This window comes from Pristiophorus japonicus, chromosome 13, assembly GCF_044704955.1.
Source record: "Pristiophorus japonicus isolate sPriJap1 chromosome 13, sPriJap1.hap1, whole genome shotgun sequence".
Taxonomy (NCBI): domain Eukaryota; kingdom Metazoa; phylum Chordata; class Chondrichthyes; family Pristiophoridae; genus Pristiophorus; species Pristiophorus japonicus.
The window spans coordinates 32,351,740-32,365,944 of record NC_091989.1 but is presented as its reverse complement, the minus strand read 5'-3'; the positions used below and the strand labels follow the sequence as shown (position 1 = coordinate 32,365,944).

The 14,205-nt window shown below is 43.2% G+C and overlaps 1 protein-coding gene across 7 annotated transcripts in view; it reads right to left on the bottom strand.

The window, feature by feature from the left end:
- Window positions 1-14,205, bottom strand: part of slc26a5 (solute carrier family 26 member 5) — a 117,920-nt gene that overhangs the window by 18,783 nt on the left and 84,932 nt on the right. For 6 of the 7 annotated variants that reach the window (XM_070897319.1, XM_070897322.1, XM_070897324.1 and 3 more), the window contains 4 exons: window positions 5,122-5,228; window positions 1,780-1,849; window positions 1,562-1,654; window positions 1,326-1,436 (listed from right to left, as the gene is read on the bottom strand). In XM_070897319.1, coding sequence (XP_070753420.1) covers window positions 1,326-1,436; window positions 1,562-1,654; window positions 1,780-1,849; window positions 5,122-5,228 — 381 coding nt within the window. The remainder of the gene's footprint in view (window positions 1-1,325; window positions 1,437-1,561; window positions 1,655-1,779; window positions 1,850-5,121; window positions 5,229-14,205) is intronic. The other variant, XM_070897323.1, reaches the window with a different exon arrangement.

Sequence of the window (14,205 nt, the reverse complement as noted above, 5' to 3'; positions counted from 1 at the left end):
TGGCTATTTGCAGCCCACCATATAGGGTTAATTCTTTCCTGGGAGGAGCTACAATACTGATAATGCAGAAAAGGCTCAACAAAAGCAGTTTTTCTGAAAAGGCTGGATGAATATCCGTTAAGAAAAGAACTGAAGATTACAAGGATAGTGGAATAAGGTGGTCACCCAGCCTAACAGCCAGTGCAGAGGAGAGCAATGGCTTGATCCCTGGTGTCAGAGGAAAGAGCTATGAGACAACTTGATAAGCTAGGGTTCTTTAGTGACTTTTTAAAGTGGATCCTTATAGAGAGTGTCTAGATATTTAACAGGAGGAAGAATGTAAAGCAAAACATTATTTTAAATCATCGTGTTTACATCAGGGCAGCAGGACAAGAGAGCACATGTCCAGAAAGTATCTTTTTCCCGAACAAGATGATCAATAGCTGGAAATTGGTTTCTAGAAATGTTGGTTGTGGCCAGTTATTAGACTAATTTCAGAAACAGGCAGATACTGTGACAGGAAGATGGTAGAAGTTGGTATTTTAGACACCTGAAAATCTAATGGGTTGTGGGTCCTTCATTTATTCAAACACAACTTATGTTTGGCTTAACTAAATTTCCTGCTTGTTCAAAAAGAGAGCTTCTCAGTAGCAACTTCTTTAAAAGTAATATGGTCAAGATAGATGCTCCAATACATCGTCTCCGCATGACATGGCTGCAGATCCCTAAAGGTCTAGATCTCAGTTGTGCTATCCAGATAAGGCAGTAAATGGAAGCAAGGCACTTCTTCAGAGAAAGGGAAACAAATTGTGCGCATCAGCTACAACCACACTCCTTAGCAACAGCATGGCGATCAAGAGAGAAAAATACATCTGAACGCAACAACAACTTGTATTTATATAGCGCACAGGAACGTTCTAAAACACAATTTGACACTGAGCCACCTAAGGCGATATGAGGGCAGATGGAGGTAAGCTTTAAGAAGCATCTTCAAGGAGGAGAGAGAGGGAGAGCAGTGGAAAGATTTAGGGAAGGAATTCGAGTTTCGGACCTAGGCAGCTGAAGGCAGGGCCACCAATGGTGGAGTAATAAATGACATTGCTGCATCCTGAATTTATACCATACTGCAGCAGGTGGAACAAAATGGCTTCCAGTGGACACAGGAGCACTGCAAATGAAGTGCATCCCCTTTCACAAAATACTAGTCAGTGGGACTGGGCAGCATTTGGAACAGAATACAGAGATAGAGGTACTTCACATTTAAAACTCTTACCAGTTACTTTCCTCCTTTCCAAAGCTAAATACTTGAAGCAAAAGAAATGTCATACTATGACATTTATATTTACCAATTTTAGGATAGCCTTATTTTTCCTTCCCTCTGCCAACATGGCTTTTTGCTTAATTTTTGCTTCAAGCTTTTTCTTTGCTGATAAAATTGCAGTTGGATCTATTTCAGTCTGAAAGTGTGCAGAAGAAATAATTTAAGAATTTTTAAAAAGATATTAACCACTTGCAAAATGTTGAATGTTACTCCTTTATGATTTTTAGAAAAAGACTTCATTGCAAACTTCTCATTGCTCACCATTTTCTGCAAAGCACTCACATACATGTCGATGTTTGCGAAGTAAATAGAGGCGTTTGATTGGAATATCTTTATTCCAGGGACTTCTTGTATCTAGAATATAAATATTTACAATCACATTAAAGGTTACGAAACAGCTGATGGTTAAGCAAATCAATAACTCATCTACTTTACAATTCACCCAAAAGCAAATTACCAGTGAGACACTGGATTCTTACCTCCTCATAAGCCTCTACATCCCAGTAGATATCTGTATTGGGTATCTGACCAAGAATTCTGTATTTAGCACTGCAAAGAGAATTTGAAATTACTGCTATGTTAGTGAACAATATATATTCACATGATGTTTTGTTGGTAAGGATTATCCTGTACAAATAAAAGACACGGTTAAAAATTTAATTCCTAAAATCTGTAAACAAGATACACTCCAAAACAGAATCTGTTACAGCAACTTGCATTTATATAGTGCCTTTAACATGGTAAAATGTCCAAAGATGTTTCCTGTGTTATTAAAGGAGAGCTATTAAACAAAATTTGACACACATAAGGACAGGTGGCCTAAAGCCGGGTCAAAGAGGTAGGTTTTAAGGAGAGTATTAAAAGGAAGAGAGCGCAAGAGAGAGGGAGGTGGAGAGAGAGGAAATTCAAAACTTCGGGCTAGGTACCTGAAGGCATGGCTGGCAATGATGGAGCGATTTGGAGGAATGCAGTGATCTCAGAGGATTGTAGGACTGGAGGTGGTTACAAAGATAGGGAGAGTGGTGAGGCTGCAGGAGGGATTTTAAAACAAGATTGAAAATTTTACAATTGGTGTACTGCCAGACCAGAAATCAATGTAGGTCAGTGAGAACAGGGGGTGGGATGGGTGAACGGGCCTTGGTACAAGTTAGGATACTGGCAGCAAAGTTTTGGATGAGCTCAAGTTTACAGAGCATGCACGGTGGGAGACCAGCCAGGAGAGCTTTGGAATAGTTGAGTCTAGATGCAACAACAACCATAGATGAGTGTCTCAACAGCAGATAAGCTGAGGCAGGAGTATTGCTACAGAGGTGGAAGTAGATGGTCTTTGGTGATGGAGAAATGGTGATGGTGATGGAAACTCAACTTGGACGGCAAGATTGCAAACAGTCTGGCTCAATCTCAGACAGTAGCCAGGGAGTGGGATGGAGTTGGACGCGAGGGAATGGAATTTGTGCCAGGGACTGTAATCAATGACTTCGGTCTTCCCAATATTTAATTGGTTGAAATTTCTGCTCATCCAGTACTGGATACAAGCCAACCAGTGTGACAAGTCAGAGGCAGTGGAGGGGTCGAGAGGGGTGGTGGGGAGTTAGAGCTGTGGTGTCGTCATCATCCATGCAGAACCTGACATGTTTTTGGATGATGTTGCATCATGTGCGAGGGGCAACATGTAGATGAGAAATAGGAGGGGGCCAAGGATGGATCCTTGGGGTGTTCCAGAGGTAAGGGTGCAGGAGTGGGAAGAGAAGCCATTGCAGGCGATACTCTGGTTACGACTGGATAGTAAGAATGGATCCTGGCGAGGGCAGTCCCAGCTCGACAATGGAGGAGAGGCGTTGGGTGAGGATGGTGTGATCAACCTGGTCAAAGGCTGCAGACAGATCAAGAAGGGATAATTTACTACAGTAATAGTGGATGTAACTTAAGACTTTGATAAAGGGAGTTTCAGTGCTATGGTGGGGTGGAAACCTGATTTGAGGGGTTCAAACGTGGAGTCACGGAAAAGATGGGCACAGATTTGGGAGGCAACATATTCAAGGACTTTGAAGAGGAAAGGGATGTTGGCGATTGAGTTTGCAAGGACAGAGGGGGTCAAGGGCGAGTTCTTTGTGGAGGGTGTGATAACAGCAGATTTGAACGGGGGGTGGGATCAGTACCCGAGGAGAGGGAACTGTTAATAGTATCGGGGGCCAGGAAAGGAAGTTATGAGAGTGAATGGCACAGTTTTTCACTGTTAAAATAGCTGTGCTCTTGAAAGGGCCACACTAATTTGGTACTTGTGCTGAATGTGTTTTTTGAATATTCAATTCACATTTATAGAACATTACAACAGTTCTCAAATTATGCAGTTACCCACCAGAGCACTGCCCGGTTTAATAATGGATAGTCTTGTGAATGACCCATCAGTGGTATCCCACAAGGATTGGTGTGGAGGCCTTTGCTCTTTACTACCTATACTAATGATCTAGATGAAGGTGTTGAGAGAACGATCCGCAAGTTTGTGGATGACAACAAAGATTTGTGCGAGTGTTAGATCTGTGGAAAAGGGTATTTTAACTTGGACATGTGGGCAGCGTTATGCATGTGGGCAGGGCCAACACTAAGCACACTTACACCATACAAAGAACAGAACTGTGGTGAAAGAAACAGATCTTAGTATCATTATTCATAACTCTAAAAGGTACATGACTACTGCAGAGAAATTATAGTTAAAGCAAAAAGCGTACTGGGCTGCAGTCACGGGACTATCCTTTACAAAACGAAACATACTGGCCCTGAAATCCTGGTTTCTTCTTCCCGCAGGCGTTCGACTAAAAACAGGAGAAAAGTTGCGCACTTACCTTCTGGTTGAACGCTCGCCAGAGATCCCGGTCCTGAGGCCTCCTCCTCTTGTGCAACAGAGTGTGTTCATGTTGGGACGACCGTAGGAGTCATGTGAGCTTGGACACCCAATCATGGTAAAGTATTTTCTCATTCATAGTAATAGGAGTTTCGTAAATCCGAAACTCCTATTACTATGAATAAGAAACACCCCCAAACACAACATAAAACATTTTTTAAAATCTCACATAAATTATAGAAATTAAAGTTGATAGAAATGTTTTTGGAAAAAAATATTTGCCGATTTTTAAAAAAGTTTTAATTATGGTTTAAAATAAAATTACCTGAGTGAGCAGGGCTTTTAACAAATATGTATTTTTAAATTTTATTTTAATATGTTTGATATGTTTTAAAACTCTTACACTGGTAAAAGTAGGCTATGTGCCTGCTTTTAACCGGGCGCAAGAGTTCTAAGGACATTCGCAGGGCAAGAGATGGGCAAATAGCCCAATCTCTGCCGTGGGAATGTCCTTCTCCCCGAGATGCGGCCATCTGTCAAGCCAGAAACTTGACTGATCGGAAAAGCTTCTTGCCGGTCCCAGGAGACTATATGGCACCTAGTAGGTAGGGAGTCTTTTGACCGGATGCACGAGGAATCACAACTGTATGAGACAAGCTAAAATAGGCTACTTGTTTTTTTCCTATCCGACATTTTCTTATGTTCGCAATGTACATCTGGATGGATATTCCAGCCAGCAATGAGAGCGCATTCTTACTGCAAAAGCATTCTGTCTGATAGCCCTGCAAAATTATGGCATCATGTCCACTGTATACATAGTTCAAGTGAAAAATCAAGACAGGGTTCAAACTAGATGACCATGCATTACGACTAAAAGGGAAACTACATCAAAGGATGCACTACTAAAGTATACCTTTTGAAAGGTAAAGAAAGAACAGTTATCAGCCGTCAAGCCAAAAAACATCTTTCTATATCTAACCTTTGTGTTCTGTAAACAACTGCAAAAATGGCAAATGCCACTGCAACCACGAGTCCATAATCCAATCCCAAAAGAAGAGAGGCTATAAATGATACAGTCCACATTACCTAGGTCAGAAAAAATTTAGTCAGTACAAAAAATACACAATATGCTGAAAAATGAATGGTGACAAGGTATGTTGGTGTCCCAGTATACTGTACTCGCAGGTACAGCTGCAGGTCGGGGCCATAAAAGGAGTGTAGGTACGGCGGCCTGGGAGTAGCGTGGAGGCATACCACTTCAGGGAGCAGCGCGAGCTGGTGCAGGAGACACATAACCTGGAGAAGGACGACTGGATTGGACATCACCAAAATCAAGGTCGCTGATTGGAGTGTGGGCAGGTACAGGAGGAGAGGTGGCAAGCAGCAGAGGAGCAGCGAGGTCGGGACGAAGAAGCAGCGAGAAATTGTAGAGCGACGTGATCGGAGCCCAGGAGAGGCGTGAGTTCGGGCCCGGGGCAGCACGGGCCAGCCCACACTGTGATATGTACGCGCACTAAGTCCGGGCAGCAGAGCTGGTCTCCAGTCGTCTTGGTTAATCCTTGCCACTGGAACAAGACCTAGCTCTGTCAAGCCCGTTTGATGGCTGGTGTGCAACGGCCACCACACGTTAAAATCTATGCACAAGCATCTTCCACCCTTCAATATATAGTTCGGGACCTGGAATGTCAGGTCCTTCAATGAAACACCTGTGAACTCATCCCTTTTTGGTGTGGAAGCAAGTCATCCTCGATACAAAGGACCACCTAAGGAGAAGAATACTGTACTAGAGGTGAAAGGGCAAAAAGACATGGGTTTACATACACAATGTGACCCTGATCCCAGCCATACTGTTAGGGAGGAGTTTTACACCAGTGGCTGGGCATTTTCTTGCAGAAAGGGAGGGAAACCCAGGCTGTTTTCACACACCTGCTTGCAATCAACACTCAAGCACTATAAGCAGTCCTGGTAACCGGGTATATGCCTGCTTTATTGGACAGGGAATTACACAAAGCATTAACTGACCTAAAAAAATAATAAAATTAGGAAACAACATACCAGAATTTCATTTTAAAAACCTACAGGAGTTATCTAAAATGGCATGTTCGAACATTTGAGTATGTCATTTTATGGTAGGAAAAATAGAAAAGAAAATGTTTTTTTTTTTTGAAATGGAGAGAGACTGGAAAATGTTGGTAATCAGAGGGACTTGGGTGTCCCTATACACAAATCACAGAAAGTTAACATGCAGGTACAGTACAACAATTAGGAAAGCAAATGGTATGTTATACTCTAATCCTTTTGTAATAAAGGCTAAGATAAAGTCGTCTTGCTGCAATTATAAAGGTCTTTGCCAAGACAACATCTAGAATACTGTGAATAGTTTTGGTCTCCTTACACACAAAAGGTTACTGCAGAAGATAAAAGTACACGGAGTCAGAGGAAATGTATTAGCATGGATAGAGAATTGGCTAACTAACAGAAAGCAGGGAGTCGGAATAAATGGGTCCTTTTCAGGTTGGAAATCGGTGGTTAGTGGTGTGCCACAGGGATCGGTACTGGGACCACAACTGTTTACAATATACATAGATAACCTGGAAGAGGGGACAGAGTGTAGTGTAACAAAATTTGCAGATGACACAAAGATTAGTGGGAAAGCGGGTTGTGTAGAGGACACAGAGAGGCTGCAAAGAGATTTAGATAGATTAAGCGAATGGGCTAAGGTTTGGCAGATGGAATACAATGTCGGAAAGTGTGAGGTCATCCACCTTGGGGAAAAAAAAAAACAGTAAAAGGGAATATTATTTGAATGGGGAGAAATTACAACATGCTGCGGTGCAGAGGGACCTGGGGATCCTTGTGCATGAATCCTAAAAAGTTAGTTTGCAGGTGCAGCAGGTAATCAGGAAGGCGAATGGAATGTTGGCCTTCATTGCGAGAGGGATGGAGTACAAAAGCAGGGAGGTCCTGTTGCAACTGTACAGGGTATTGGTGAGGCCACACCTGGAGTACTGCGTGCAGTTTTGGTCACCTTACTTAAGGAAGAATATACTAGCTTTGGAGGGGGTACAGAGACGATTTATTAGGCTGATTCCGGAGATGAGGGGGTTACCTTATGATGATAGATTGAGTAGACTGGGTCTTTACTCCTTGGAGTTCAGAAGGATGAGGGGTGATCTTATAGAAACATTTAAAGTAATGAAAGGGATAGACAAGATAGAGGCAGAGAGGTTGTTTCCACTGGTCGGGTAGACTAGAACTAGGGGGCACAGCCTCAAAATACGGGGGAGCCAATTTAAAACCGAGTTGAGAAGGAATTTCTTCTCCCAGAGGGTTGTGAATCTGTGGAATTCTCTGCCCAAGGAAGCAGTTGAGGCTAGCTCATTGAATGTATTCAAATCACAGATAGATAGATTTTTAACCAGTAAGGGAATTAAGGGTTATGGGGAGCGGGCGGGTAAGTGGAGCCGAGTCCACGGCCAGATCAGCCATGATCTTGTTGAATGGCGGAGCAGGCTCGAGGGGCTAGATGGCCTACTCCTGTTCCTAATTCTTATGTTCTTCGGAAGAATATGCTTGCCTTAGAGGAATTGCAACATAGGTTTACTAGACTGATTTCAGGGATGAGGGGATTGTCCTATGAGGAGAGATTGAGCAGACTCGGCCTATATTTCCTAGAGTTTAGGAGAATGGGAGGTGATCTCATTGAAACTTGTAAAATTCTTAGTGCTCGACAGGATAGATGCTGGGAGGTTATTTCATGTTCTTATGTTTCCCCTGGCTGGGGAGTCCAGAACTAGGGGGCAGTCACAGTCTCAGAATAAGGGATCGGCCATTTAGAACTGAGATGAGAAATTTCTTCAAAGAGTTATGAATCTTTGGAATTCTCTAGCCCAGAGAGCTGTGGATGCTCAGTCGTTGAGTATATTCAAGACAGAGATACTAAGGGAATCAAAGGATATGCGGATAGTGCGGGAAGGTGAAGTTGAGATAGAAGATCAGCGATGATCTTACTGAATGGTAGAACAGGCTTGAAGGGCCATATGGCCTACTCCTGCTTCTATTTCTTATGTTCTTATAATTACTTTTGTAAACGAAATTATGCAAAATATACTTACAGCATGCACGATAGTAGATCCGTTGCTCTACTTGAACGGTTATATATTTGAAAAAAAATTCTACCCTCGCATTATAGTAAGATACTACATAATTTAAAAGGGAATTGGATAAGTATTTCAGAAGGAAAAATATAATGATGTAGGGAAAGAGCAGAGAAATATGATTACAGTGCATTGTTCCAGTTGAAGAGCTAACACCAGCACAAGCAAATTGTTTTTTTTCCTGTGCTGTAGATTTCATGATTCTAGTTATACTGTCTCAAAATGTGCAACCAGTGCTTTAAACATACCAGGAAATGTAATCTAACTTGAAACAGAAAATACCTCAGTTAAAAACATACTTTTAATGTTTTGGGCTCTGTTTATCATACTTGGAGATTAACAGTAAAAATAATAAAATGTTAGTTAACTGTTACTTAACACCTTGGTTTCTCAACCAGCTAAGTGAAAAAGTGGGTGTGGTATTAAGTAGCAACTTTACTGTAAACAGCGAAAGACTCAAGAACTCAGGCTGAGCCGTGGAAATTATTTTAACAATTTAAGATATCTGATTTTACCAAACAAAACCACCATCTTAATGCTTTTCTATCTGTTGTATCAATGTGACTGAAAACAGAAAAGTAGTTTTGTATTTGTCAAGTAAGATAATGGCAGAATTTTTCAACCCCTGCATCTACACTGATCATTGGTTTTCCTACCAATTCTGACACTAGAGCAGCTGATAAGGAGTGCGAGAGTAGGAGACGGAGGCCCAGATACCAGCTCAACCAGCTGTAGACAAAGAGAGAGGGGTGCAAAATCGAGAGGCGACGTCACAGCCAAGCTGGTAAGTGGTTGGCTGTTCGACTGGTAAGTATAACTCTCTTTTAGACTGACTTTTAGATTGGTTTAATTGGCAGCGAACTACTAAGCAGCTGTTTGGTGTTTAAATAAATTTTAATAAGTAAATTAATTTAACACTTAAGTCATGGCAGGAGAGCTTGGACCCGTGTCATGCTCCTCCTGTGCTATGTGGGAAAGGAAGTGTGTCCAGCTGCAGCTCCTGGCAGACCGCATCATGGCACTGGAGCTGCGGATGGACTCACTCTGGAGCATGCGCAATGCTGAGAATGTTGTGGATAGCACAGTTAGTGAGTTGGTCACACCGCAGGTAAGGGTTAGGACAGAGAGTGAATGGGTGACCAAGAGACAAGGCAAGAGCAGGCAGGTAGTGCAGGAGTCCCCTGTGGTCATCTCCCTCCAAAACAGATATACCGTTTTGGATACTGTTGGGGGAGATGACTTCCCAGGGGAAGGCACCAGCAGCCAGGTTCATGGCACCATGGGTGGCTCTGCTGCACAGAAGGGCAGGAAAAAGAGTGGGAGAGCTAGAGTGATAGGGGACTCTATTGTAAGGGTAATAGATAGGAGTTTCTGCGGCTGCAACCGAGACTCCAGGATGGTATGTTGCCTTCCTGGTGCAAGGGTCAAGGATGTCTCGGAGCGGCTGCAGAGCATTCTGGAGAGAGGGGGTGAACAGCCAGTTGTCGTGGTACATGTAGGTATCAACGATATAGGTAAGAAGCGAGACGAGGTCCTACAAGCTGAATTTAGGAAGCTAGAAGTTAAAGTAAAAAGTAGGACCTCAAAAGGTAGTAATCTCTGGATTGCTACCAGTGCCACGTGCTAATCAGAGTAGAGGGAGCAGGATAGTTAGAATAAATACGTGGCTTGAGCAGTGGTGCAAGAGGGAGGGATTCAAATTCCTGGGACATTGGAACCAGTTCTGGGGAAAGTACGACCTGTACAAAAGGGACGGTCTGCACTTGGGTAGGACTAGAACTGATGTCCTGGGGGTAACATTTGCTAATGCAGTTCGGAAGTGTTTAAACTAATATGGCAGGGGGATGGGAATCTATGCAGCGAGACGGGGATGGGAATCTATGCAGCGAGACAGGGCGAAATAATATGGAGTCAGAAACAGATGGTAGAAAGGTAAAAAGCAATAGTGGAAGGCCGAATAAACAAAGGCAAGAAACAAGAAGGGCCACACTACATCATAATTCTAAAAGGACAAAAGGTGTTAAAAAAACAAGCCTGAAGGCTCTGTGTCTTAATGCAAGGAGTATCTGTAATAAAGTGGATGAATTAACTGTGCAAATAGATGTTAACAGATATGATGTGATTAGGATTACAGAGACGTGGCTCCAGGATGATCAGGGCTGGGAACTCGACATCCAAGGATATTCAACATTCAGAAAGGATAGAATAAAAGGAAAAGGAGGTGGGGTAGCATTGCTGGTTAAAGAGATTAATGCAATAGTTAGGAAGGACATTAGCTTGGATGATGTGGAATCTATATGGGTAAAGCTGCAGAACACCAAAGGGCAAAAAACATTAGTGGGAGTTGTGTACAGACCTCCAAAACAGTAGTAGTGATGTTGGGGAGGGAAAACAGGAAATTAGGGGTGCATGCAATAAAGGTGCAGCAGTTATCATGGGTGACTTTAATATGCATATAGATTGGGCTAACCAAACTGGAAGCAATACGGTGGAGGAGGATTTCCTGGAGTGCATAAGGGATGGTTTTCTAGACCAATATGTCGAGGAACCAACTAGGGGGGAGGCCATCTTAGACTGAGTGTTGTGTAATGAGAGACGATTAATTAGCAATCTCATTGTGCGAGGCCCCTTGGGGAAGAGTGACCATAATATGGTGGAATTCTACATTAGGATGGAGAATGAAACAGTTAATTCAGAGACCATGGTCCAGAACTTAAAGAAGGGTAACTTTGAAGGTATGAGGCGTGAATTGGCTAGGATAGATTGGCGAATGATACTTAAGGGGTTGACAGTGGATGGGCAATGGCAGACATTTAGAGACCGCATGGATGAACTACAACAATTGTACATCCCTGTCTGGCGTAAAAATAAAAAAGGGAAGGTGGCTCAACCGTGGCTATCAAGGGAAATCAGGGATAGTATTAAAGCCAAGGAAGTGGCATACAAATTGGCCAGAAATAGCAGCAAACCCAGGGACTGGGAGAAATTTAGAACTCAGCAGAGGAGGACAAAGGGTTTGATTAGGGCAGGGAAAATGAAGTACGAGAAGAAGCTTGCAGGGAACATTAAAATGGATTGCAAAAGCTTCTATAGATATGTAAAGAGAAAAAGGTTAGTAAAGTCAAACGTAGGTCCCCTGTAGTCAGAATCAGGGGAAGTCATAACAGGGAACAAAGAAATGGCAGATCAATTGAACAAGTACTTTGGCTTGGTATTCACTAAGGAGGACACAAACAATCTTCCGGATATAAAAGGGGTCAGAGGGTCTAGTAAGGAGGAGGAACTGAGGGAAATCCTCATTAGTCGGGAAATTGTGTTGGGGAAATTGATGGGATTGAAGGCCGATAAATGCCCAGGGCCTGATGGACTGCATCCCAGAGTACTTCAGGAGGTGGCCTTGGAAATAGTGGATGCATTGACAGTCATTTTCCAACATTCCATTGACTCTGGATCAGTTCCAATGGAGTGGAGGGTAGCCAATGTAACACCACTTTTTAAAAAAAGGAGGGAGAGAGAAAACAGAGAATTATAGACCGGTCAGCCTGACATCAGTAGTGGGTAAAATGATGGAATCAATTATTAAGGATGTCATAGCAGCGCATTTGGAAAGAGGTGACATGATGGGTCCAAGTCAGCATGGATTTGTGAAAGGGAAATCATGCTTGACAAATATTCTGGAATTTTTTGAGGATGTTTCCAGTAGAGTGGACAAGGGAGAACCAGTTGATGTGGTGTATTTGGACTTTCAGAAGGCTTTCGACAAGGTCCCACGCAAGAGATCAATGTACAAAGTTAAAGCACATGGGATTGGGGGTAGTGTGCTGACATCGATTGAGAACTGGTTGGCAGACAGGAAGCAAAGAGTAGGAGTAAATGGGTACTTTTCAGAATGGCAGGCAGTGACTAGTGGGGTACCGCAAGGTTCTGTGCTGGGACCCTAGCTGTTTACATTGTACATTAATGATTTAGACGAGAGGATTAAATGTAGTATCTCCAATTTGCGGGTGACACTAAGTTGGGTGGCAGTGTGAGCTGCGAGGAGGATGCTATGAGGCTGCAGAGTGACTTGGATAGGTTAGGTGAGTGGGCAAATGCATGGCAGATGAAGTATAATGTGGATAAATGTGAGGTTATCCACTTTGGTGGTAAAAACAGAGACAAACTATTATCTGAATGGTGACAGATTGGGAAAAGGGGAGGTGCAACGAGACCTGGGTGTCATGATACATCAGTCATTGAAGGTTGGCATGCAGGTACAGCAGGCGGTTAAGAAAGCAAATGGCATGGTGGCCTTCATAGCGAGGGGATTTGAGTACAGGGACAGGGAGGTGTTACTACAGTTGTACAGGGCCTTCGTGAGGCCACGCCTGGAGTATTGTGTACAGTTTTGGTCTCCTAACTTGGGGGAAGGACATTCTTGCTATTGAGGGAGTGCAACGAAGGTTCACTGGACTGATTCCTGGGATGGCGGGGCTGACATATCAAGAAAGACTGGATTAACTGGGCTTGTATTCACTGGAGTTCAGAAGAATGAGAGGTGATCTCATAGAAACGTTTAAAATTCTGACGGGTTTAGACAGGTTGGATGCAGGAAGAATGTTCCCAATGTTGGGGAAGTCCAGAACCAGGGGTCACAGTCTAAGGATAAGGGGTAAGCCATTTAGGACCGAGATGAGGAGAAACCTTTTCACCCAGAGAGTGGTGAACCTGTGGAATTCTCTTCCACAGAAAGTTGTTGAGACTAATTCACTAAATATATTCAAAAAGGAGTTAAGGAGTAGTAGTCCTTACTAATAGGAGGATCAAGGGGTATGGCGAGAAAGCAGAAATGGGGTACTGAAGTTGCATGTTCAGCCATGAACTCATTGAATGGCAGTGCAGGCTCGAGGGGCCGAATGGCCTACTCCTGCACCTATTTTCTATGTTTCTATGTTTCTTCAGTCACTGGTAGATATAGAAGCTATGAGAATTGGAATTTGTTTCAAATTGAATTTGGAATATGATATCAAAAGAATAATGCAATCTCTTGCACTTGCTAATGATGAGCAACTTTCTCATTTGCATCAGATCAATGCACACCTTTGATTTATTTCATCCAGCCAGTGTTGTCCTTCAAAATGAGTTTCACCCACTTTTATTTAAAAAAGGCTGGCCTCACGATCGATGTTTAAGGTACACATTCACCAAGGTAGGAAGGCACATTTAAATTTAAAAAAAATAAAAGCCTGTGAGATCTTTGCCTTTATAAACAGAGGCATAAAAGTACAAAAACAAGGAAGTTATGCTAAACTTTTAGAAATCACTGGTTAGGCCTTAGCTGGTGTATTGTATCCAATTATGGGCACACTTTAGGAAGGAAAAGATGTATTATAACATGCCATCCAATCCTAAGGAAATTACAATGAGAAATTTTAATTAGACAATATGTTGTCAACCTTTCTTTATCAATTCTGCAAACGACACCCATATTCCCATTCAAAGAAACAGAATTTGCAAATTGGTATATTGTCCTATCTAGTTAGTTACCTGTGATGAAGGACAAAGTCTCCTCTCGCTAATGGCTTACTAAGTACTTTTAAAAAGGAGCGGCATGCGGAAGCCCAGGAGCAGTGTGGAGGCCCCGACCTGCGAGAGACCATCAGCGGCAGGTCGGGGCCATAAAAGGAGCGGAGGTTGCGGAGGCCTAGGAACAGCTTGGAGGCCACAGCAAGGTACAGCGCGAGCTGGTGCAGGAGGGCAACGGCAGTGAAGAGGGACATCAGCAAGGTCCAGGTCGGTGATTGGACCGTGGCCAGGTACAGCAGGAGCGGCGAGAGGGGCGAAAGAGCTGAGAGAGACTGTGGAGAGATGTGATTGGGGCCCAGGGGAGACGCGAGTTCGGGGCCAGGGGCCCAGGGGCAGCATGG